Source organism: Amphiprion ocellaris, chromosome 7, assembly GCF_022539595.1.
Source record: "Amphiprion ocellaris isolate individual 3 ecotype Okinawa chromosome 7, ASM2253959v1, whole genome shotgun sequence".
Taxonomy (NCBI): Eukaryota; Metazoa; Chordata; class Actinopteri; family Pomacentridae; genus Amphiprion; species Amphiprion ocellaris.
In genome coordinates, this window is record NC_072772.1 from 13,125,941 (window position 1) to 13,151,692 (window position 25,752).

General features: G+C 43.6%; 1 protein-coding gene across 1 annotated transcript; it reads right to left on the reverse strand.

Moving 5' to 3' along the window:
- Positions 1-2,049: 2,049 nt before the first annotated feature.
- On the reverse strand, positions 2,050-22,540 carry tiparp (TCDD-inducible poly(ADP-ribose) polymerase). Its single transcript, XM_023299586.3, has 7 exons — positions 22,263-22,540; positions 20,228-21,275; positions 12,191-12,380; positions 11,631-11,818; positions 7,286-7,603; positions 4,732-4,989; positions 2,050-3,529 (listed from the first exon to the last, which is right to left on the reverse strand). Exons 2-7 carry the CDS (start codon positions 21,247-21,249, stop codon positions 3,340-3,342), a joined length of 2,166 nt encoding a protein of 721 aa, XP_023155354.2. The 5' UTR covers positions 21,250-21,275; positions 22,263-22,540; the 3' UTR covers positions 2,050-3,339.
- Positions 22,541-25,752: the final 3,212 nt, after the last annotated feature.

Sequence of the window (25,752 nt, forward strand, 5' to 3'; positions counted from 1 at the left end):
AGTAGGTAAAACTTTGACCCAGACCTGAGACTGGTTGAATAATGCACAATACTTGACAATCTGCTGCAGCTAGAATGTCCTCTGATAGGTGCTCTTAATGTTCTCAGATAAATGTTTCATGTCCTTTGTCCTCACTCGTACCTGTCCCTGCTGTTTTAGAAAATAAATCAAAGTAAAGCACTTGCATGACTGCATCCAGTTCGCCTCTCTGCTGTACCAGTAGTATGTTCTACCTTTCATGTTAGCCTGCAGTCTGATTATGATGTCCAGTTGATGTGTAAAGCTCTTTTTCTGGTGCTTTCTCCTGCAAAGTTGTCCTCTGAAGGTGTTTTAGATTTTATCGACGTAGAAGGAGAGTGATGTACTAGGTTTCTGACAAGAATCCCCACACTACTGCTGATTGATTCTGCTTGAAGGAATATAATAATTGCCCTTTTTGCATCAGAATGAAGGACACCGATTGGCTAAATTCATGTATCTATGTGCATATCTGACTGGGTAAAGTTTCTATCAGTCCCAGAAAAGCTCTTTATTGACAGGAAATAAGAAAATACTGCAGAATTTCTCTCCCCCAGCAGTGCAAAGATATACACTATATTGCCAAAAGTATTCACTCACCTGCCTTGACTCGCATATGAACGTAAGTGACATCCCATTCCTAATCCATAGGGTTCAATATGACGTCGGTCCACCCTTTGCAGCTATAACAGCTTCAACTCTTCTGGGAAGGCTGTCCACAAGGTTTAGGAGTGTGTTTATGGGAATTTTTGACCATTCTTCCAGAAGCGCATTTGTGAGGTCACACACTGATGTTGGATGAGAAGGTCTGGCTCTCAGTCTCCACTCTAATTCATCTCAAAGGTGTTCTATCAGGTTGAGGTCAGGACTCTGTGCAGGTCAGTCAAGTTCATCCACACCAGACTCTGTCATCCATGTCTTTATGGACCTTGCTTTGTGCACTGGTGCACAGTCATGTTGGAAGAGGAAGGGGCCAGCTCCAAACTGTTCCCACAAAGTTGGGAGCATGGAATTGTCCAAAATGTCTTGGTATGCTGAAGCATTCAGAGTTCCTTTCACTGGAACTAAGGGGCCAAGCCCAGCTCCTGAAAAACAAGCCCACACCATAATCCCCCCTCCACCAAACTTTACACTTGGCACAATGCAGTCCAACAAGTATCGTTCTCCTGGCAACCACCAAACCCAGACTCGTCCATCAGATTGCCAGACGGAGAAGCGCAATTGGTCACTCCAGAGAAGGCGTCTCCACTGCTCTAGAGTCCAGTGGCGGCTGCTTTACACCACTGCATCCCACGCTTTGCATTGCACTTGGTGATGTATGGCTTGGATGCAGCTGCTCGGCAATGGAAACCCATTCCATGAAGCTCTCTGCTGAAGCACTGTTCTTGAGCTAATCTGAAGGCCACATGAAGTTTGAAGGTCTGTAGTGACTGACTCTGCAGAAAGCTGGCGACCTCTTGGCACTATGAGCCTCAGCATCCGCTGACCCCACTCCATCAGTTTACGTGGCCTACCACTTCATGGCTGAGTTGCTGTCGTTCCCACACACTTCCACTTTCTTATAATACAGCTGACAGCTGACTGTGGAATATTTAGGAGCCAGGAAATGTCACGAGTGGATTTGTTGCACAGGTGGCATCCTATCACAGTTCCACGCTGGAATTCACTGAGCTCCTGAGAGTGACCCATTCTTTCACAAATGTTTGTAAAAGCAGTCTGCATGCCTAGGTGCTTGATTTTATACACCTGTGGCCATGGAAGTGATTGGAACACCTGATTCTGATTATTTGGATGGGTGAGCGAATACTTTTGGCAATATAGTGTATTTATAAAAGGAGGGGAAAAAATCTATATTATGCTCACTTTGCTGTGAAACAATTAAACCTCCTCACAGATTCGACTTTGAAAAGCCTTTAGTGAGTATTGTTTGAACTGATGTTAATGGGAATAACTAGGAGGGACGTTTAGCCGAACATATGAATAATAAATCTGAATCAACATGATTTGAATAAAGCACAAGTTGACCATTCATTCATTTCCTCTTTTAGATTCTTTATTTAATCAATGATACATTAAACTAACATAAATAAACATTTTTATGAACAAAAGGCACACGGTTCAAATATAAACAAAGAGAACGCCTGTACAGTTTGTCTCAGAAAAAAAACAAAAAAAACAAAACAAAACGAGTCTACTGTCTCTGAGCGAGAGAGCGGTCCAAGAGAGATGAGTTTCAGGGGGTTTGCTGACAAAACGCTACAGCGCTACTGCCGCCGCTGCTACAACAGCATCGAGTCTTAGCAAGAATCAGATCCCTTCCAAGAGGAACCAAAGTGGTGGCCGCAAAAGCAAAAATGGCAACCAGGAGCAGCACTGGCGTCGTGTGAATCCTCTGCCTGGAGGTTTACAGTATGTGGATGTCCATTTTGTTGAAGTCCCTCTGAAACTCATGTCCACTGTCTGGTTGAAGAGGCCACAAGATTAATGTTCACTAAATTAAAAGATTCAAACACTCAGCACATAGATTTGAAAAAAATGTATGGGCCGGAGGCTGGATAAACACTCACTATGATTTGTATAAGAGAATGATGGGAGGGTCAGAGTTGCCATGGTTTCTCTGTGGAAGCCTCTGATTGGTTGGTTGCTGCTTCCTCACAACAACAACAACAATAATAATAATAATAATAACATGGCCAGTTGGTCATTCACAGTACTGGCAGGACGCTAACTGTCTACAACAGTGTTTGTCCCGATGTGGAAACGAGTTCTCGTACAGCCGTACGACTACGTCAAAATGATAAGGGGCCGAGGTTTGGTTTTTCCTGCATCTGCTCCAAATCAGTAAAGTAGATAAATCCTCTTTTGCCCAGCGATCATCATCACTGGGGTCCTTTTCATTCTAGATAGTAAAATGTGGTGTATGAGTCCACTCAAGTCTGTTGCAGCTGTTTTCAGTTGTCATCCACCTTTGAACACTGGATGAAACAGGTGTTGTCCTCTGCTAATCCAGTTTTGTCCAGTTGAATCCGGTCTGTTGTTCCTTAATGCAGTCCAGTCTGGTTGGATCCAGTCGACTACAGACCTGAATCATTGTGTATTTGCAAATATTTCTCAGCCTGTTTTAATGCATTTCAGGCACCAGATGGGTGAAGTTTGGTCTAACAGAGTGACTCCAACAGAGCTGGTTACACCAACACTCTTCAGAGCATCCATTTTTATTGGTCTTAACTGTTCCTTTGCATCAAACTCCATCCATCTACCACCATTAGCAGACTATGACTAAGGATTTGCAAACAAAGACACCAAGTTCTGTTGAAGGGCTTAGACGGCGACTGTGCTGGGTACCTCCTCGTAGTGAATAATAAAGTAAGGGTAACTCTGGTCGTCATTGAAGATGACATAGATCTGGGGGTCCACCCAGTTGTCCACACAGGAGTCATAAAGGTCACTAGAGGGGTCACGAGGGTTGATGGGTGGAGGTCGCCGCATGGAGGGATTTCCTACAGTAAACCTAGAGAAACACAAGAGAGAAAAATTCAGTCACGTGGTCGAAACCATTTCTCACTAAACAGCCTGAAAGTGATGCCTGTTGTTGGAAAAATGCTTCCAGAGGCTTTTTGCCGTTTCGCTCTTTAGTCTTAGAGAGGAACAATTTACCGCTTAAAGGAAGATTTGTCTAAATGTAATGATTACAAGCCTGCTGCTCCAGTGTGCATTTTAGTGCACTTTAAATAATATAAGCATATGCTGCAAGTGCATGAAATGAATGTGCTGTGCATATACACCAGTTTGTTTTTCCTCTTTTAAATATTTATGTCCAGCCTTAAAGACCCGCCATCCGTCAATCTTTGTACTAGTTTCTTAGGGAACATAAATAAAGCATATGAACATTTTCAGCTACAGGCAAAGGCAGTATGTAGACATACAGCATATCCCTGCTCAGGTCTGGGAGCTTGTCTCCGCCTGTGACGTGGAACAGATTGAACCCAGGTTAAGAGTAGGGGGGTGGCTGGGTTATGTGTGTTTCAAAACCACTGCACAAGCCTCTGGGCGAACCACAGACTGTCTGCTGCAGCGGTAACAAAGCTAGTGATGTACGATGGGTAAAAGCCAAATCAGCTGTTTTACATGTGCGGCTCCAGATTTGACTTGCATTTTAAGGAATGGGAGTAGCTTAGTGCATAGCATGTCTGAATGATGGTTTATGGAAAAAAAAATAAAACCTCAGGATTTTCATGATCCAAATTAATGCTGATGTGCTCTGTAAATTTAGTCTGAAAGCGTTAAATGTGAGGCGGATAGGGTCAAAAAGTAAAGTTGTTTGGGATGAGGTATGTGCTGGAGGGAACATGCTTGTCAAACACACCGAGCTGTTCATAAGGGACACTAAACCATGAAACCCCCAAGAAAACCAAAATACATAAGGCCTTGATTTAGCATTTACCAAACTATGCTCCTTCCAGCTTCCTTCAGACCAGAGCAGAGATATATCACTCAAACGAGGAAGAATTTATGCCATCAGTAATACGAAAGTGATGCTTCTGGAAAGGACTGTTGATGCATTTTGTGCTTCTACACCCTTAATTCACTGGATTAGATCAGCGGGTAACGAATAACACGACAATATATTATTACTGTCACATTAAATAAAGAAAATTCCACTTATGTGCAGAGATGCCAACAATTTGTGTGAACTTCAGTTTCCACACACACCTGCCAGTGAGGACTTTGGCCAGGAACATGCAATGAACTCCTTTGGGCGATCGCTTGGAGAAGTTGTGGGAGTAGACAGCCTTGCGGGCAAAGTAGGAGCCCTGGCCGAACATGGTGGCATGTTTGCCGCAGACTCGGGGGTCGAAGTTGTGCTTGCAGATGCCCTCCACCACGTCCGCCGACGTGCCGTGGAAGAGGTGGCGCTCGCTCAGGAGCCGGTCCATGTCTGACATACGCCGCGACATGTACTCCTTCTTCCTGTTGGAGCAGACAGAGACAGAAGGTTAGATGCAGCTTTCCATTGACGCAACAATTTTTTTTTTTAATATTCACAGTTGATTATTTCCTTCTTTTAAATGAAAAAAGCAAAACATATTGATCAGAAAGCAGTTTTTTTCCTTCATGGGAACAGGCTGATGCACAAAAACAGATCATCCTTCAGGCAATGAATTAGTAAACAGCTCAGAGCAGCATTGCTATTGTTATTCAAAAGTTGTTATCACAACCTTGTATGCTCTCAAACTGTGTAAAAACATCGAGCCTAATCTGTTTCTTTAGCAACACGTATGCACGCACATACATGCAGCTCGTTTGATGTGAGCCGATCAATCAGGCATGCAGAGGAGAAAGCGTTCCGAGCCAGAGAGGCCGTGACCCGGGCATGACCTCTCATGATCCCGCAGCGTGTGACCTGACACAAACTGCCACTGCACGCATCCAGTATGCACACACATGCTGACATATATACACAGACACACACACACACACAGACACACACACACACACACACACACACACACACTTCACTTCCTACTATCCAATTTAGGATGAAGCTGCTCAACTTCCCTTCGCGTAAACAACAACCCATTTGCATGCCAACACACACACACAGAGGCACGCAAACAAGCAGTTATGGTTTCTCTGTCACAACCCGAGTGTGGGAAGAAGGAAATCAACTGACATTCAGAGGGTGCATCACTTTCAGAGGCGGCGACACACAAGCACACACCGTCAGTCATTGTGAAACCGTGTGGTACCAGTCGGTGTGGGAGAGTTTAACTGTCACAGCTGATGCGACCTGCCCTGCTCTAACCACAGCGGTTAGCCCACTCTGTTCACAACAGGAACATCATCATCACCAAGCATCTCTCCATCTGCTGTGTTCACACACCACGCTCAACTCTTTCTCACGAAGTCCTGCACAGCTGGTCCCATTTGCCCTATTTTCTTTTTTTAAATTTCCCTCCTCTTACAATGTTTATCATTCACGATGCGCTTGCTGTTAAGAACATTTCATTCTATCTGCAAGAGCACACACAGCTGGGTCTGAAATATTCTTTTAACAGCAAGAAATATCACGATGAAAAGTTTTAACAATTTGTTTTGAGTCACCACAACAAAATATCTCAGACTAGCGCAGCTCAGACACTATTCTGTTTTTGCACCACTGTGGATCATAACATATAAATGTATATCTGCGCTGATAACCTGAATACTGTTTTCAAGTGAAGTAAAAATCTGTGGACCAAATTTTTAAAGTCAGACATCTCTCACAGCAAAGTAGCCGGGGACCGTTTCGATAGCTCTAGTTCAGCAACACAGTGAAGATAGCGTCTAAGGCAGATGCCACAGCTTCAGCATTAAGCAAGTAAATGAAAGACTGCATGCAAAAGACAGGAACATACGCAAACCTGCCGGCAGCCAGTTTAATGACAGAAATGCTTCCTATGTTGCCATTAACCCTCTGAAGCCCAAAAAACTGTGCAGGTTTAAAAGGCATGTTATTTTTTGGAAACACTGTCATAATTATATTCTTTATCTTCTTAGCAAGAAACTGTAAAAACAGGAGGAACTATTAGATATTTTAACTACAGGACGTTCCTTGAACTAATCATGTTTGACTTTGTCAAGAAAAATAACCAAATCTAAGCTAAAAATCTGGACATTTTATTAAAATTGCTGTATTTTACATGTCTCATTTTATAATTTGCAAAAAATAAACCATTTTAGCAACCAGATTCTGTAAAAAACAAACAATTCTGGGCTCCTTGAAACAACACACAGCCACTACAAAAATGTATGGACTTTTCATCTGAACCGGGCTGAGCTGCAGGCTGTGTTTACACAGAGCAGACAAGTATGACAAGACATTTAAAATGCAAGCAATAAAATATCTGTAATATGTAGAGTCACAATATATGCTAACATTTGTAATACATGTGGGCACTGTACATATTGATTCCAGCTGTTTTTTTTTTTTTAATTTCTGTAATATGAATAATCAATTAAAACTTTCATAACGTTGTTGTCTTGCACAAGAGACATTTTTGAGCTCTCTGTGCTTCTAGTCAGGACTTGATATTACAGTGAAAAATGAGCCCACAGTGAGTAAAGATGTAGCAGGAGCTGAAAACATTCAGTAAATCTTAATCTTTGGGTCCAGATGGTTAAACATGATATTGTGTACTTTTGTAATGTATGGAAATTATTTATGATTTTGCACTTAGGTTAACATTGAGGTGGTGCTTAAAGATTGAAAGGCCTTTGTTCTCACCTCTTATACTTCTCCCAGAGGAAGGGGTTCTGCACACGCAGGATCTTGATAATCCTGAACTTGGTCTCCGACACCGTCTTGTGGAACAGGCTGTACACCGTCCTGTAGCTGCGGTCTTCACGGGACACAGGCACCCGCAGGAAGTCCTGGCTCATCGTCATTGGCAACCATGTTTCTGGAAAAAGGCTGGGCGGGTTGGTGGTTGTTGGCGAGAGAGGATGTGACGCAGAAGGATCCATCGACGATGAAGGCGACGAAGAAGAGGAGGAGGTTGATGACGAGCAAGGGAGAGGAGATAAAGAGAGACCACCCAAAGTCCTGCAAAGAATAAAAGAAAGAAGAAGGGATAAGATGTTTGATTGCATAAAATACGGTTATTTATGTAGCACATTTAAAACAACAACTGTTGAGCCAAAGTGCTTTCCTGTAGAAATGTTATGAATCGGTGGAACAAATTTACATATTGACCTTAAGACCTATTTATTATGCAGATTTACCAGAGTCATTTAAATATTTAATCCTTACAAAAATTGCATAAAACACAACTTTAGCTGACTACAATGAATATTAGTACTGGGGACCTACAGTATTATTAATCGATTAATCGACTAATTTAATTCAACTTTGAAAGACATTCATGAAACCCAAAAATCCAAGTATTTCCTGGATTCCTCGTGAGTTAGCTTTCTTTTTCTTCCTTAAACTTGAAGTTATGTTTAGTCAAGTACTATCTAAAAATATTTTTTTATATTTATTTGTCATCTGACTAAAAAAATACATCAACAACAATGTTAATGTATTTTATGGAGGAAAATTTTGAAATATTTGCTAGTCCCATAGTCCTAGCTTCTAAAAGGTGGGGATTTACTACTTTTGTGTTTTATATCTTTCTGAAATTGAATGATCAGGCAAAACAAGACATTTCTAGACATCAATTTTGATTCTGAAAAGCTGAAGTGGGCTTTACATTGACATATTCAATAGATACATAATTATTAGTTCCATCCTCTCCTGTAGTTGTGTGATTCTAGCACTCAAACATGGCATCATTTGTTTTATGGGTATTATAATTTCCAGTAAAAGGGCCTACTACCTAACTGGAAATTGACAGGCAGGTTCCTGGAAAGCATTATGTAATTTATTGCTATTTGTGGGGAAAGGAAGACAGTGTTAATTATATTTTGCCAAATTAAAATCAAACACACCGTTATAATTTATGGCCTGTTCTTTCCTCTAAACCATCCTGTACAGTACACATGAACCTTTGTTCATCAGCCAAAATGAGCTTGAAGACAGAACTACTGAGGCTCAATCTAGACTGATGATTACTCTGATCAAGACGTGCTTCATGTTGAAACAGTTGCTGCGCCTTATTAAAAAATCTCGCGCTGCAACAGTGTGATCCAGATCTCCTCTGTACAGATAGAGCTTTTTCATTTTCCATTGTCTATCCCTGCTGAGGGTCACTTAAAGCGGCATCGCAGGCCTGATCATTTACAGTGACGAAAGCATCGACTGCAAGCCACACATCTCAGCGTTCCACCTCACTCTCCACCTTCCCGCAGCTACATCCTCATGTGTTTCCAATCAAAGCTGCAGCCCCACGTAAAACAAAACCGCTGCCTGCCGCAATGAACAGACACGTCAAAATCCTACTCCACCGACTGTCAACAATGACTTCACTGCAGTGCGGAGCCGAGCAGCTCCACAGCAGCCGTCAGCTGTCACCGACCAAACAAAACAGCAGGACTGCGCGAAAATGAAACCCAGACACCAAACAAGACAACGGGGAGGCGAGGCGAGGGAGAGACGGGAGCGAGAACAAGACGGAGGGGGAAAATAAGATGCCAATTGTGGAGCTGTCATGGAAGTGACAAAAAAACTATTATATCTGGCATTTGAGTCAATAACAGTAGTTTGGCTGTCAAGTTATCACTCTCTAAGTGTAAATGCTGTTAGCTCTATCAGCCATAAGAAAGACGTGTGCGTGTGTGTGTGTGTGTGTGTGTGTGTGTGTGTGTGTTGTCAAGAGACTGTGATCAGCTTGACTCTGAGTTAGTGCGACAGTTTTTCTCATCTCTTTCCCCTCTCTCCCTCTCTTATCTTGTCTGTCCGGTCTCGATCTCCCCCCGCAATCGATGTCTCTATTCCCTGTGCGCTTTGAAGAGATCACAGACAGCCTGCTGCAGAAAACAAGTGTGAAATGAAAAGGGACAGATAACAAGAGAATGATGGAGTTGGGGGGGAGAGAAAGAGTGAAAAGGAGAAAGATTAGGACAGATAACAAGGGAGGGAGAGAGAGAGAGGGAGGCGATGGCTGAAAATAACATCATCAGGAGAGCGAGATGACAGAAGGAAAAGGGAGAGAGGTGGGGAGGGAGCCAGGGAGAGTGCCAATCAAGCTAATGACCTCCACCTCTAAGCCTCGCACAGATTGTTCCTGATACACACAGACACACAAACTGTTTCGGTCATTTGGGAGGACACTGCACTGACTTACATTCATTCCTCTAGAAAAAATGAATAGATTTAATCCAAAAAAAAAAAAACAAGTGTTATTGCCAGGGGTTTAATAGTCTGCCTCGCTAGAAGCAGCTTTTCGTCCCCAATTTTGTGACTGTGATCAGATTTTTGTCCCCACTAAGTGGTTAACTGAAGCGCACAAACAACAAACGGATGACAAAGTCCCATGAGCAAATCCTTGGATCCAAATTCCAGCTCCCCACAGTAACGTTTCGCACTCCTTCACTCACCAACTCTGCTCTGCTGTGCACCCGGTCTGGAAACCATTTAGGCCTCTCACTTCCTCAGCTGTGCTCTCTATCTCACTGTCTCTCATTCTTTCTGTCTCCTGCTTCCTCCGTCTAATTTTCTCTCTTTTCCCTTCATCTCCTGCTCTCCATTTTGTCTTCTTTTGACTGTCAGGGCCTGGTAGGAACAGCTCGTTCTTGCGTTCGCTCTGTGTGGGAAACTGGCAGGACACCGCTACAGCAGCCTGCTCGGCAAAGGAAGTGAAAGATTCTGCAAATGGGGTGAAATGACTCCACTTGTTTCCAATCTGGTATCACTTGTTTCAAAAATAAGACCGTGGCGAGCGCTGCAAGGGAGATGACTCCACTGTAATAAAGACACGTTGATTAAGTTTGAGGAAAAAAGAAGATTTGGGGACAAATTAAATTGCTCCAGTGGGCGTCTGAGCTGTGGAAGGTTCACTGGATTGGTTGCACTGATTTTTTTTCCGTTTCCTTTCGCCCGTTCTTCATTTATTGGCTCTCCTCTTCTCTCGTCTTCTGCCTCATCTGTTCTCGTTTGCCTCATTATCTCATTTTCCGACCGTCTGCTTCAGGCCTGCTTGATTCTGCACAGGACAACTCCTGTGTCCTGGTGACTCTCTTTGACTCGCCAAAAATCTGAGCTGTATTAAATGTTAATATCGGTTTCAAGTTCAGCTCAGACTGCCAATGTGCAACAGCAGCAGATAGAAGGTGTATGTGGCGTTCTGGGTATTCAGCCCTGACTGTGACATTAGCATCGTGTACCGGGCTCTGCGTGACTGCATGTCTCCAAACAGGAACTCGGGATGCTGAGAGAACACTGCGAGCCATGAGGAGACAGCGTGTCACATATTGAAGAGGCAGCTTGGTGTCTGCGAGATACTTTGCGCACGTTGCCAGGCACTTAATGTAAAATCAAGGTCGTTGTTCTAATATTCAGCATTGCTTCATGTCCAAAATATTAAATGTTCCCCGACACTGTTGTGATCCGAGTGCTAAAAGGATCGATGTGGCTCTAAGCAGACAGCGCAATGGGAAATAGAAGCTGGGGGTGAAAAAAAGAACAGACCAAGAGAAACTATCAGTCAAACAGCTGACCTCTACCTCACAAATGTGGACCGAGTACTTCCCTGCATTATTAACTAACACCAATTCTAAACCCCAATAAATATTTATCAGAATGTTTTACTGGAGGTTAAAGGACTGTTTATAAACAACGCTTGTTTGCATCCAAGTAACTTCCTCACCGACAACACCTGGCATGTTTGATCATCTCAGCAGTTATGTGGCTGGCAGAAACAAGGCTGAGCGATGCTAGCAGCTATGAGAAGTTGTATTTGGAGAGAATATTAACATGCTTACTAGGACAAAAGCACAAAGTACATTTAACAGCTGAGGCTGATTGGAATAGCATTAGTTTTGCAGGTATTTTGCAAGTATTGCAAACCAACATTGTCCTCACTACAGCCATGCTACCTTTGCAGCAGTAAGATCAAATCTCTATTGGTGCTCCACTCCTACCTACACCAGCACAAGCAGAGTAAGATCAAGTGCTAATCATGTCTACTTACTGTAGGTGAGGTGTCAGCATCACAGAGGACATGAACATGGGCCGCTTCTTGATCTGACGCCTGAACCCGAAGACCGCATTCTGCTGGAAGCCCTCCCTGATGTTGAGGATATACTGGTTCTGGAGCGTAATGAATCGCACCTCCTTAAGACCCCTTGAAGTTGCCTCTTCTATGAGCTTCACCACCGGCTGTAGAGGAGAAGGAGATTGAAGAAAAGTCAGGAAAGAAGATTTTAGGCTGACTTGTTCCACTTTTTTTGCAGTTGACTGAAAGGAAAGTCTGGAAAGGGAAATATCAGCGAAGTGTGGCAATTGTTCAAATATGAAAAAAAATACGACACATTTACTGAGTTTGTGGAATAACTGAAAAAGACTGTGGACAGCTGCGTCACGATATGTGCTTCCTTTGTGCATACGAGTGCGTACGAGCATGTGCATTGATCCCATCACAGTGCCGAGACGATTGATTGGTTGGGTGCAAAGTTAATGTGTCTGGCTTCGTGTTCACAGAACGTGCATACAAACATACAAACACCCACATAACTGCGCCGATTGGCTCACCTCGGAGTATTCCCTCCAACCAAAGTTGTCTCTGCAGTAGTACTTCCACACCGTGTGACAGCTGGGGGTGGGGTTTGGGCTCGCTGTGGGCACAGGTAGAGGGCTGGGGGGAGTGGTCAGTCGTCGGACGCAGTCAAACTCCAGGTCGCACACCCGCATCGCCCCAAAGTCCAGGGCAAACACTCGACCCCTGAAACGCAAAGGTTGAGCCATTAAAACAATTACAAACAGTCAGAATGAAGAAAGCAACACGCATTTACACGGTGAGCTAACATGTGGCTGTGCCACGGTGACCTTGTTGTTAAATGGTCACGGTTTAGGTTTCCATCGGTAGCCGTGTGACCAAACATTTGGCAGCTGATGGGACTTTATTTAACCCATGTGCCCTGGAGCGAGACGACCAAACCTCTAATTGCTCACTCAGAATGAATCACAGCGGATGACAATGTCAAAAACATGACTTTTAAGAAACAGAAAAACACAAGACACGCATGATCAAAACATTATGTCTGCTCACACTGAGAACATGAATGTAGCTGTAACGACTCTTCAAAAGCTGAAAGGGACATTAAGATTTAAACAGGACTAATGCAGGGGAGAGCTATATTGAATACGCTATTTCAATATGGTGTTGTGGTTACAGGAGTAGTTTAAAACGAGAGAAAATGTGTTTATTCACTTTCTAGTAGAAGATTGATTCTGCTCATATCTGTAGCCAGCTAGCTTAGCTCCTATTAATATAACTAATTAATTATTAAGCTTCAAATATACCAGCATCTCCCTAAAACTATTGCTTTAGAGCCTGGCCTGTCCCCCGCCATTAGTCAGATTCAGCGACAGAATAATGATTTCGTGTTGCTGATCACAAAATATACAAAGTGTCACTATCTGCTAAGTAAACAAACAGTGAAAATGCATAATCCCATAATGTGCATACAACCTCCCATAACCCCTCTGTCTCGACAAGCGTGGGTCAAAACCCTGTTTTGTGTGTGTGTGTGTGTGTGTGTGTGTGTGAGCGCATGTGCATCAGTCTCTCTACATTAGTTCTCCATAGGGCCTAAGGCAAATCTTTTTCTGGGTCAGACATACCACTTACATAAATGTGGGCATCACACATAGGCACGCTATGGCATGGAAGGCAGACAGACACAGAGGCAGCAGACACTAACACATACATACAGTCATATGCATGCATCACACAGGCAACCACGCAAAACTACACAAGACACCGGCAGAGCAAACACAAAGCAGCACACAGGCCTGACAGCGTTATGGGCTCATTGATTTTTTTTTTTTTTTTGCAGGGAAACTAAGTGGATGTAATGTCAAATGTTAGACATCTGCAAGTGTGTGTATGTCTGGAAAATATGAGTATGAAAAGCAGAACGTGTTTTCTGGTGATGTGTTTGTGTAGATGTTCCCATCTGAAACACAGAGAAGCTGATCAGAAGTGTTTAAACTGTATGAGTTCAAAGGCCTGAAGCAGTGAAACCTCAAATTATACTGGCTGCACAGTTAAAAAAAAAAAAAAAAAAAAAAAAAAGGATTCAGTTTCATAGAGTGTACGTGCAATTACTGGTCACTGGGGTTACACACACATACACACACAAATAGCAGTTAAATACGCTATATTTATAGTGTTTCTGCTAAGTCATAATGTGACTGCATCTCTATAAGAGGAAGTGAAATAAGAGTTCAAACACTGAGCACGTGCAGAAACAAAACAGTAACTGAGGAGTGAGTCACTAATTATCAGACTAGCAGATTACCAGAAAGACAAGGCACACAGATAATACAGATGTCCACGATTCTCTTAACTTTATTCAAGAATTCCCTGAAAGGGGTTTCTGCTACACGAATTATAATACTAAAAGCAGCAACAAAACAGAGAAACGGAAGAGAAAGGATGACGGGAACAGGAGCAGCAAGGACGTACTGATACGGAAGGATCTGAAAGGCAAGAAACTAAAAATGTAGCACAAGCAAATTAAGTGTGAAACCTCTGGTCAGCCTGTTCTCTGCTGCTCACTTTGTTTTCTTAATTTTTTTTTCTTCTCACTTTGTTCTGTCATGTCTCCGCTCTGTTCCCCGTTTCACTGCTTGTTTCGGTGTCTCCGCTCTTTTCTGTTCTCTGTTTTTTCAGTCTGAAAAAGAACGCGAATGCCCTGCACCTGCATGGTCCACTCTGTTACCCTTTAACCAAAACAGTACAGAACAGATTCTGCCTGCAACACTCTGTTACGGTGACAAGAGATTCTGTGTGTGATTGAACTCTAACGCATACACATATTCAAGTTTAACTATGAGGAAGTTAGATTTACTGGCAGCAGGCTCTCCACCTCACTGGTTACCTCTGTATCCGTCTCTCTCTCTCTCTCACAAATTCACACAATCTCACACAAACTGCGATGAAGACGGGTCTCCAGAGAGGTCAGTCGATACATTTCAAAGCCTTTCACACAGTCTTTTTCCCTCCCTCGCTCCCAGACTAGTTTGTGCTGTTCTAAAAATAAAATTCCACCAGTTAAATTAAGTGCACAGAGATTCGGTGCTTTCAATGCAGAGGCCAATCAAAAGCTGGAAAGAGACGCGAAGCACGCCCACTCTGGCAAAGTCGTCGAGCACGCTTGAAATGTCGTGCTACTCCAAGTTTGTGCAAAGGTACATGCACAAAAGTCAACTGAAATTGCAAGTTCAAAGAACACGTTTAAAGCGGTGTCTTTCATTTTTGGAACTAAAAAGGCTTTTAAACGGAAAATTGTGCCGCTGACGAGGGAGCCGGTATGTCAGAATCACTAAAAATACCCCAAACCTGCTCTGTTCTTGTACTATGTGCAAATGTGTGTGAATGTGAAAGCAGGGTGACGGGAAAGACGAAAAATGGTGTGTTCAGCAATACTTTTCCCTGGATAAATAAAGGTTAAGAAAACTCACTGCATTGTCAAAATGACTATTAATCCCCCACACACTGCCTTCAACTCACACACACACACACACACACACACACACACACACACCTTGGAACTTTCTCACGGCTACACATACAAGGACCCGCATACCAGCATCAGTCATGCCATTGTGAACGTCACAGACTGGAGAAAAAAGAAAAAAAAATAGGAGCACTCGCTCACTCTTGTACGCACCCACACACATATACACACATTCTTTCAACATATTCATGTACACACACGCAAACTTCATCCAGTCACGCCTAGATAAGTCAGTCAGTCAACCAAATCTGCTGACGAAGGCTTCTCTCACACACATTCTACCTTGATGTCATGGGTCAGTGTCGTATCCTCGTGCTCGACCTGTTCACTTTCAAGTGATCTATTCAAATGGGCTTCGTTTGTTTCTGCTTTTTTAGCTTTGAAGGCTGTAAACACAAAGTCAACCACACACACACACACACACACGCAGAACGGGGAAAAAATGTGCCATCTCCTGCATGTCCTAGATTGTTCCCACAAGAGTGTATCTCTGCGTCTCTGTCCACATCATTAAGCTCATAGTTCAGGGTGTCCTCTCTCAGTCCTTTAACTCTCTCTTTTGAAACTTGTAAAGCTGCCCAGGGTGTAAACCATGTGAGAATATAAAAAGTGAGATAAAAAAAGAGGGAGAGGCAGAAGATAAGCAAGCGAGTTTGGCATTAAAATTAACACTTAGTGACACTTCAGAGGAGAGGGGCTGAGAGAGAAAAATGGATAAGAACGCAGAAAAAAAGGGATTCTGCTTGAGAGTGCCTGCGAAGCTCACACACACACACATTTCCACATCTCTTCCACCTCTTTTAGGCCCTCGAGGGATAACTGAGGAATGAAAAAATGATACAGAGACTGACAGATATGAAGACAGAGAGAAAGGAAGCAAAGACAGGTGCGACGAGGAAACATAGGGGACGAAAAATACCCAGTAAGGAACGATTACACAAGAAAAAGTAGGAAGAGGAAGAAGGAAGGAGGAGGGGAAAAAAGAAGGATGAATGAAGGCAGACTCTGAGTAATAAGAGGCCGAGCGACCCAGACCTCGCCCCTCTGATTCATGGCATGATCTGTCTGACACGTTATAGCCACGCGCACACACACAAACACACGCACACACACACACATTCACAAAGAGCGGACACATTCAGTGTGATTATCTTGGCTCTGCTTCTTTTCACACACACAAACAAGCTCGCTTAGACATAACCGATCCTTGATTTTCTTCGGTTCATGACACAACAAGGTAACATGGAATCCCCTGCGATATAAACATAATGACACACTCACACACACACCTTGGTGTCAGGTCGCTCTGCCCTTGGTACTCAGTGACTCTTTGTGTCAGTTAATGACAAGCAAGGCTTTTATCACCTGGCTGACAAAAGAGCCTGCCTCTACCGCTCGCACGCACACACACACACAAGCACGAAACTGTGTGTTTCATCACGCTTATGGAAAAAAGGGCGAAACGCTTTTCAAGTCGTAAAGTCCCTCCTAGCGCAGGTATCGCAGGAAATCGGCCTAATCATAGGAGATCTGATTGAGAATTCATGTTTTCCTGGACGTAATAGATGACAAGAAACACTCAAATCAGCCAAGGGGAAATAAAAGTGAAAACGCTTTTTCATATCTTTTCCGCCCTCTTACACACACACACACACACACACACACACACACACACACACACACACACACACACACACACACACACACACACACACACACACACACACACACACACACACACACACACACACACACACACACACACACACACACACACTCTACAGCACAGCATAAATCTGTTAACAAGAAACTGTACAGCCGAGGATTACTACAGTATAACTTTTAGAAGCGATGACTGTGACATTCCTCCTTACTGCTGAGTTCATGTCTAAGGCGGATTAGCCAGACTTCCATTCCTGCTTATCATATGGATGGGATTAACCTGCGCTATGGATCATACACACATGGGAACAGCTCAGCACAGAACACACACTCACATGCGCACGCCGCAATGGGCCGCACATAATCAGATGCAGATACACACACAGAATTTTTTTTTAAAAAACTGCTCATACATTTGCTTTTCTGTCCACTCCTTTTCCTGCTGCACACACACAGCGAAAGGCAAAACACTGCCTGCGTTGCCATACCGACAGTAGGGCTTGTTAAGTCATCTGCTGCTCTTTATATCACTAACGATGTTATCATTTGACTTTAGTAACCACGGTGATGCCTTGTGTGTGTGTGTGTGTGTGTGTGTGTGTGTGTGCGCATGAAAAGACAAGCTGGGCTGCGTCTCTAAAGAGTTCTCACACACACCCAGCACAAAACAAAGCTTTGAGTAAAATGGCTAAACTGAATAACCAGAACAGAGTGAACACTACACAGCTTACTGACTCTCCTCAGTGTGGGTCTCATCACTCGACAGGCTGTTCCGCTCCCCCAGTCTGAAACCAAAACTAGGTCTGGTGTTATCAATTTAACACATGCAAACCGTTCATTAATAGGCCAACCACTTATTTACAGTCCTAAATCATCATTTTGAAACCAGGGATTGCCCAGTGTTTACTTACTGTAAATGAAAAGCTAAACAAATCTGGGGTTACTTGTCAGAGAGGTCATGCGTTTCACTGGCAAAAATGTTTCACGTCGTGTCTAATGTCACATTTTCACTCCACTATTCACACACAGGCAGTTTAGACTCAGAGGTATAAAATACATTTCAGCCACTCTATTGGGAGTTTCACGCCTTGGTAGCATTAAAAGTGTAATATTGGATGTGGGGTGAAGTAGAGGTTGTGATAAAGAAAATTGGCTGACTAGAATGTGCTAGAATGGTATAATTATGTGAAATAAGTGTGAATTCAGTGGTTATCGAGCTTGTAACAAACCTGAAAGTGTGTCAAGAAGTAATTATCATGTCTGAGTCAGGTTAAAATATCATAGAAAATGTAAAGAAAAAATGAAAAAAAGTCTTGTGTGCTAATCAAACCATGAGCAAATACACGTCCTGGTGCTGAGCGAAATGTTTAGTGCACATTACAAACTGAATGACAGTGGCTTTTGCTCGGTATAAAAGAAAATAATGATAATATCAGAACTGAAGAAGTCCCTTGGATAAGAAGTGAATTTCTGTCAACAACCTAAAAAAAAGCCCAGTTGCTTCGTACTGAAGCTCCTAAGATAATCTAAATTATTATAATGGCTACAAATATATGTAAAATTTACAGTAAAATCCGTCGTGCATTTCTAGTTTCCACTGGAGTTTCAGTCAAGTGAGCCAGATGGGCCTGTCTGACTGTTAGAGAGTGCAACACACTCACAAGGCCTCTGAAGAATCAGGGCTGACACCACCAGGTGCATATCCTGTTTGTGGAGCAATATGCACCCAGTGCAGAGTTTCAGCTGAAAATATGAGTCAAGTCACACGCACAGACACATACAAATCATTGGACACAAGCGGTGGGTTCATGGGAGCGTCAATACAAGCAAAGGCAAACACACTGATGCAATTGGAGACGTGGATGTGTCAGATTGAAGGTTCAACAGTGCACTGTTGCATCACCAACTATGTTGACAGAACTTTTAGACAGATTCAGACAACAATGTGAAGGAAAAGTTGCTAAAAATGTGTTCAGGGGACATCTTCACACGTGATTTTTACAAATGGAACAATAGAGAGAATAAGCAAATTGTGCTGAGGATGAGGTCATTGAAGTGTGTGCAGATATTTACACTGCGTTTGATGTAGAAATGTTCCTGCATTCAGTACAGTTTCACAGGAAACGGTGCCTGCTCCTTTGTGTCACCCCACTGGGGCTTGCCAAGTGCTTGCATGTGTGAGTGTGTATCTACTGGGTGTGTGAGAGTGAAAGAGAGGTTTATCTCTGTCTGCTAAAAGGCGTGCGTGTGAGCACTGCAAGCCACTTAGCTTCCCTGTGCAGCCTATTCGTGCGAGCGCCTGCGTGCCAAGCAATGTGTGTGCGTGTCTGTGTGTGTGTGTGTGTGTGTGTGTGGGTGTGATTGTACACAGCAATGTGCATGTCTACGACCGAGGGAAGGAGAGAAGCTGCCAAGTACGTCTGTGTCACTGACCGCACAAGGCAGCCGAGGGTCATGGAAGTTCACAGCTTTCTGTCATGAGTGCTGTAAAGCCTGTTTTGGATAAAGCTCCAGCCAATCATGGGGCTGCGTTTAGAGCAGGGAAATACAGGAAATAGATAACCAATATCAGGGTCTGTTAGACTGATGCCTACACAAGGTTAGCTGTTCAAATAAAAAGATACACGGAGGGTACACGTTAACTAGAACACACACGAAGGCCACACGGACTAATACGCACTTTCACACATGCATAAATAAATCACATTTACTGCATTCGGAGCTGGGAAAGTAACACTCACAAAGGCACATTCGCTTGGCCACGGTCCAGCAGCCACACATGCACAGAACAGCTGTAGAGTCAAAGCTTTCAGTTTGTCACCGGTGCTGAAACCAAAGAGGAAACTCAGGCCGAGGTCTACTGTTTCCAGAAGTGGCTTATCATTCACAAGCGGCCTATCAGCTTTCTGCACCATTGTTGCCATGTCACAAATACCTATCAATTTACCGCACAGCAGTCTTTTCAGCCCTACTTACAACACGTCAATAGACTGCTGTGGCTGCAATGTACTGCACTTTCCAACTCTATTGATCCAGGATGAGGATTTTCATCAGAATGTGAGAATTGTTCTGCTGTAATGCCATACTATTCCCCTGTATCGAGAAACTATTTCAAAAATAAATGTCCACGGTAAACTGAAATGTGGTAGACTGATGTTTTTCTGCAAGTGCATGAATTGGGGTTTCAGTTCCTGCTCTGAACTGACTGAACTGAAAATGAATTATGTCCCTTCCCACTCACACCAATCCAAATCAGAAATACTTTTACTTCTTCCCCTCCACAGTAGGACCCTGTATGAACCTGAGGACATGCGGTAAACACAGTACAGAATAATACAGTGGACAAGTTACAAGCAATAAACACTACAGCGGTGATACTTACTGAAACTTGAGCCTGACTTGCTCGTTGTCGGGGTTGCAGTACAGTCTCTCCAGCTGTTCCTGGGAGTCGTCCGCTATGCTCTGCCACGTCTGACTGCTGCTCTTGCGGATCTGCCAGTGGTAGGGCAGCACGGTGTGGTGGTGGGCACAGTCGTTGCCATAAACGCACTGTCCCTGGAGGAAGTCCACACAAATGTCCACCGAGTCCGACTGGTGTGTGTGATACTGGAGCTGGGTGAGCAGCTCAAAAACCAGGTCCAGGGAGGCCTCTTCACTTTTATCCTGAAATAGCACCCCTTTGTCAGGCTGCAGGAGGAGGGCATGGGGGTCCTGGGTTCCAGTGCAGTCTTTAACTGGTAGATTTTTAGCTCCGGAGGTTAAGAGGTCGTTGCTTTTGATGGCCCCCTCCTGGTGAGGAGCCTGGGGTGCAGCTATGGGAGGTATATCCCTGTCTGGGGGTGTTATTGTCACTGTGCTCCCAGCCGCCCTGAGGCCAGGCTTCAGCTGAAAGCAGTCTTGGGTAGAATCTTGGATCTTGGGTCGCTCCCCTCGTCGCTCTGTCTCCTCCAGCTCTGCAGTAGTATCGGCTATTTCCACATCAACGTCCCGGGTCATCAGCCCCTGTACTCCGGCCCCAGCGGTGGTATCTTCAGCAGCTCCCGGGTCCTTGAGACACACCTGGGCCATACAGTTCTGTTTCACCACCGCCGCTGCGCACAGATTGCCCGGCGTCCGTCCCGGCTGGCTCCGGGGAACAAACACTCCATCCCCGGAGACCAGAGTATCCGTGCTCAGCAGGGTGGTCAGTATGGGATCCTCCAGGGCGCGGTGGAGGCATTTGGGATCCAATTTCCTCTGTTTCTTCTTGAAATAAGGTTTCACCAGAGGTATTTTGTCCGGGAGCCCCACGATCTGCTGCTCGGCGAAATCTTCCCCTTCGTCCATATTTAAACTCATGTCCAGGGAGATCCCAGTCGATACACCGTCTGCGGATTTCTGGAGAATGTGCAAAGTTTTATCCATGATCCCCGTCCTAAAGCCCGACAGTCCTGAGAGAAAGAGAAAGACAGAGAACGAGGTAGTCATCAAAGATAACTCTCATAATCCTATAATCTCAGTTTCCAAAGGTGAAGTCATCGTGGCGCATAAAGCGATGATTAATAGGCTGCACGGACGCGCTATTAAGCCATAAAGTAACTGCAAAACTGGTCTTTCCTTTCCTGGAAAGGAAAACCCTCGCCTTCTGTATAATGAAACGAAACCAGTTCAACCCCTCCGACAGGCTGATCCCAGAATGACCCTGCATGGAGCAGGAATAGCGCAGACACACTGGGAGGATATTGCAGCCTGTTTTTTTGCTGATTCTCTTTGGGGAAGCAGGAGAGCTTCACGCAGCTTAGTGCAGCCAGTAACTGAAGCGGAAAAATATTACCTAATCCTGCTGCAGGGGACTTGAACACCAGGCTCAGATTAATCATATAAAACGAGAACACATAATTGCGCGGTGTCTCTTTTTTTTGGTTGCTTGTGTTTCTTGTGTGTCTCGCTAACGTCATGCCTGCAATTACAGCTGCGCATCCGAACAGGAGCGATAAAATCATCACTGTAACAAAACCCCCCTCTCTCCCGGGACTATATATTTTGATCACGGGAGTCCGATACGCGGCCCCTGCCGTCTACGTGCCGCTTACACATCTCTGCCCGAGCAAGTTTGCACGTAGGCTACAGTTGACGCACACACACAAACACACACACACACACCAGGCAGACACACATACATCCAGGGCAGCACTGCAGCGAAGCAACGACAAAAGACAAACGGGGCACCCCGGAGCTTTATTTCACCACGTTGCCACAACAGCTCTCCTCTCGTTCAGACGCACTTCTTCAGCAGCTTTACGTGCGTAAAAATGCGTCTAAACCCCCCCAAAGCACCGAAGCGCCGCAGTACGCAGGCAGGGTGATTTGTTACAGCGCAGCAGATTTAGGAGAAGCTTCTCTACATTTCTCTCACACCGAGGCGACCAAAAGCCTACCTGCGCGATAAAGTCCGCCCCTCTCCCCGCGGTCTCGACACTCTTTGGTGGGTAAAATCCAGTGCGCACATCGGCGAAGCTCCGTATCCAGTCCGGAGATAATAGTATCCGTGTCTGGACTAGACTGTAGTCCGGTCGGGTTGCTCGTGTCCCTCTGCTGCCCCCGCCGTTCTCATGCTCTGTCTCTATTTCATGCCGTCCGTCTCTCTTCTTTGTATCCTTCTACCGGATAGAAAAGCGCAGGAGCGAACAGACCGACAAAGAGAGGAGCACAGCTGTGGAGAGAGACGCTGCCTCCCGGCTCCGCACGGACACGCTCCGCCCCGTAACCTGTCAGGGGCGGGGCCTGGCTGCAGAGAGAGGCGGAGGGAGAGGGAGTCGTCTGGTGGTGAGAGGAGGAAGCTGCAACGGGGGGTGTAGGGGGCCCTCAGGGGCCTTTATACCGGCCTCAGAAGTCTCCTAATAAAAGCAAAGTGGACAGCATTGAGGTGCGACATAACACCTTCAGAGCAAAGGAGCAAGCAGTTTTATTTATTTCTTTATTTAGCACCTTATCATACACAGAGGTTATTTAAAGTTCTTTGTAGGCAGAGTAAAAAAAAAAAAAGACAGACAGCAGAATACAATTTTATTTAAAAAAAAAGTGGAGACAAGTTGAAAAAAGTGAACAAACCTTTATAGAATAATCAAAACTGGCTAGAACAATGGAAAATGACTAAAGACAAGAATAAAAGCACATAAAAGATCACGTATACAATTAAATAGGAGGGAAAAGATGAAAAATTAAGTGAATAAAAGTGCAGAATAAACAGTTAGACCAGAATCTACCAATCAAGCCACTATAGAAGCAATGGAAAAAAAGATCTGGATTAAACTTATTTTTAAAATGGCTACATCTGGGGCAAATCTAAGTTCCAAGAGAAGCTGGTTCCAGGAACATAAAGATTAAACGCTATATCACTGTTTCTGGTCTGAACTCTGGACACTGCTAACTAACCAGTCAGTATGGATCTGAGAGATACCAGGTTTGTACTCAGTAAACACGTGTCTGACACATTTTTGGCACAGACCATTCAGAGACTTGAAAACAACAAGTAGGGCCTTAAATTCACATCTATGTTTAACTGGGAACTAGTGCAGGGATCCAAGGATCAAAGTAAAGTATTTTCTCTTCTTGGTATGTGTCAGTATTTTAGCAGCAGCATTTTTGAATGAGCTGAAAATTAATCATCAATGAATACACTGAGATTCTTGACCTGGCTTTTAGTTTTTAGTGTCCTGGACTGCGGAAGCTCTGAGCACCAGTTTCCATCATTTATTTCCAAATAGAACTATTCCCTTCTTGTTTTCATTTAGTTGAAGGAAGTTTCATTCTGCGTCATTGTTAACTTCCTCAAGACAAAGACAAAGCAAGTCTATATGAGCATAGTCATTCAGTGAGACATAGATCTGGGGGTCATCTGCATAGCTGTGATAAGAAACCTGAAAGTCTTGGAAAGTTTGTAAAAAAGGGAAGCATATTTCCACCACTACATCTTGTGAATGAAAAATACTTTAGCCTTCATCACACTTAACAGTAAGTAGTAGATTTTAGCTCATTAAAGGTATGAATAAGTAAAATTTGCTTTTAGTAGGCGGGATTTGACTTTGTTAGGGACCTAGTGGCAAAATGTTTTTGTGCATTCTGCTTTGTGTAGCTTCATGGTACCCCGTACATGTCAGTCACTTCAGATGCCCACATGTATCACCCATTGGCAAAAAAACCCCTGTAAAATCTGTAGGAAATCAAGGATTTTCTATAAATGGCAGAAAATGTACTAATTTAGCTTCATTTATATAATACTAAACTCTTGCAACCTCAAGTAAGGCTGCATTCTGAGAGCAAAATGCTCTGTTGGGACAATATGGCACAATAAGGTCTTAGAGTTATGATGGCATTTGGTCATTAAGAGCTCTGCATGTTTGACAAAAGATTTTAAATTCTTTTCTTGACTTTAGAGTAAGTCAGTGAAGGGATGCTATTAGATATTATAGCACTTTGTTTAAAATCAACAAAAAAGCAAATCAAATGTGTCATCGTTCTGAAAAAATATGAATATCCCCGCTGCTGTGTGTGTTTTGTTCACACCCTGTGTGAGGGACATCAATATAGCAGCGTCACTGACATTTTAAATTGAAACTGCACCAGAAGAAAACACGTCAGCGGAAAAACCAGCCAGACAAGACAATGTTTTCACATCTCAAATCTGACGCCCCGATTAATGCGGTAGGAGCTGAAGTAAATTACGAGACAATGTGCTGATGGCTGCAGTGGACCACCTGCCTAAACATTTCACCACACATATGTTGAATTTTATAAGAACAACATATGTGATGCTCTTCTAAATAATCTGTATGATTTTATGTAATCATCTGTAAGCAGTTTAAAGTTGATCCACATGCCACCCTGGCACCAAGTTACCATGAAGTACAGTACAGACTGGCACCATCAAAAATAAACATTAGTGATGCTGATACTACCTGGTCATGTGTATGTGCGTGTTTATGTGCGTGTATGTGTTTGTGTGTGACAGTTGAAAGTGGTTATGTTAAACACAACTTTATTTAAGGAATATCAATAATGTGATCACAAAATGAATGCAACAGAAGAAAACTAGATGTTGAAACAAGACCGCTGTACATGATAAGAGTAAAATATGACATGTTGAAAATCATGAGACTACCAAAACAAATGCACACACTCTTAACCTTGTCTGGCTTATAGTAAAATAAGTTAATTGCCTGTTGTACATGTAGTGGAGTCAAAAGTAGAATATGTGCATTTAAAATGTAATGAAGATACAGAGAACAGCATAAAACTGGCAACCAAGTAAACGTGTACTTTATTCCCCTGGGTTATTTCACAAGACACTAAACCTGAAACCTGTTGAGACATAACAACAGTCCTGTAGACGTGGAGAATTAGTCATTTTCTTCTTTTCTAGTATTGATTAGTTCCTTTAAATGTTTAGGAAACCTGAGCCTTTGCTGTGCAGCTGATCGGTCACATTTTCATAAGGGAGTGTACTGTTTACTGACGGCATGTTGAGTCAGCTTCTCTCGCCTGCCTGTCTTACCAGAAGTAGTTTTTTAGGAACCTGCTGTGCTGCTCCATCAGTTTCCAGTTTCTATAGGGCGGATTTCTCGAAAGAGCTGTTCTCTGAGCACAAAATTCAAACCAGCTTCGTCACTGTATACGTCAGATTTCAGGAATCCTTGTGCCTTGTGTAACATGCTTGGTATGAAGAGAGTTCTTGTTTATATCACATCTACGGTAACCGCATGATTAATCTTCTGTCCGATATGAGATAGCAGCTGAATGAAACATACAGTCTAGTACTTTTGCTATTGTTCTAGAAAATAAAATAACAGGAAATTAAAGTAACCCTCATTTCCCCTTCAGGATCTCAGTGTGAGTCACTACAGAGGAAACACCGACTGCATTTGTCAT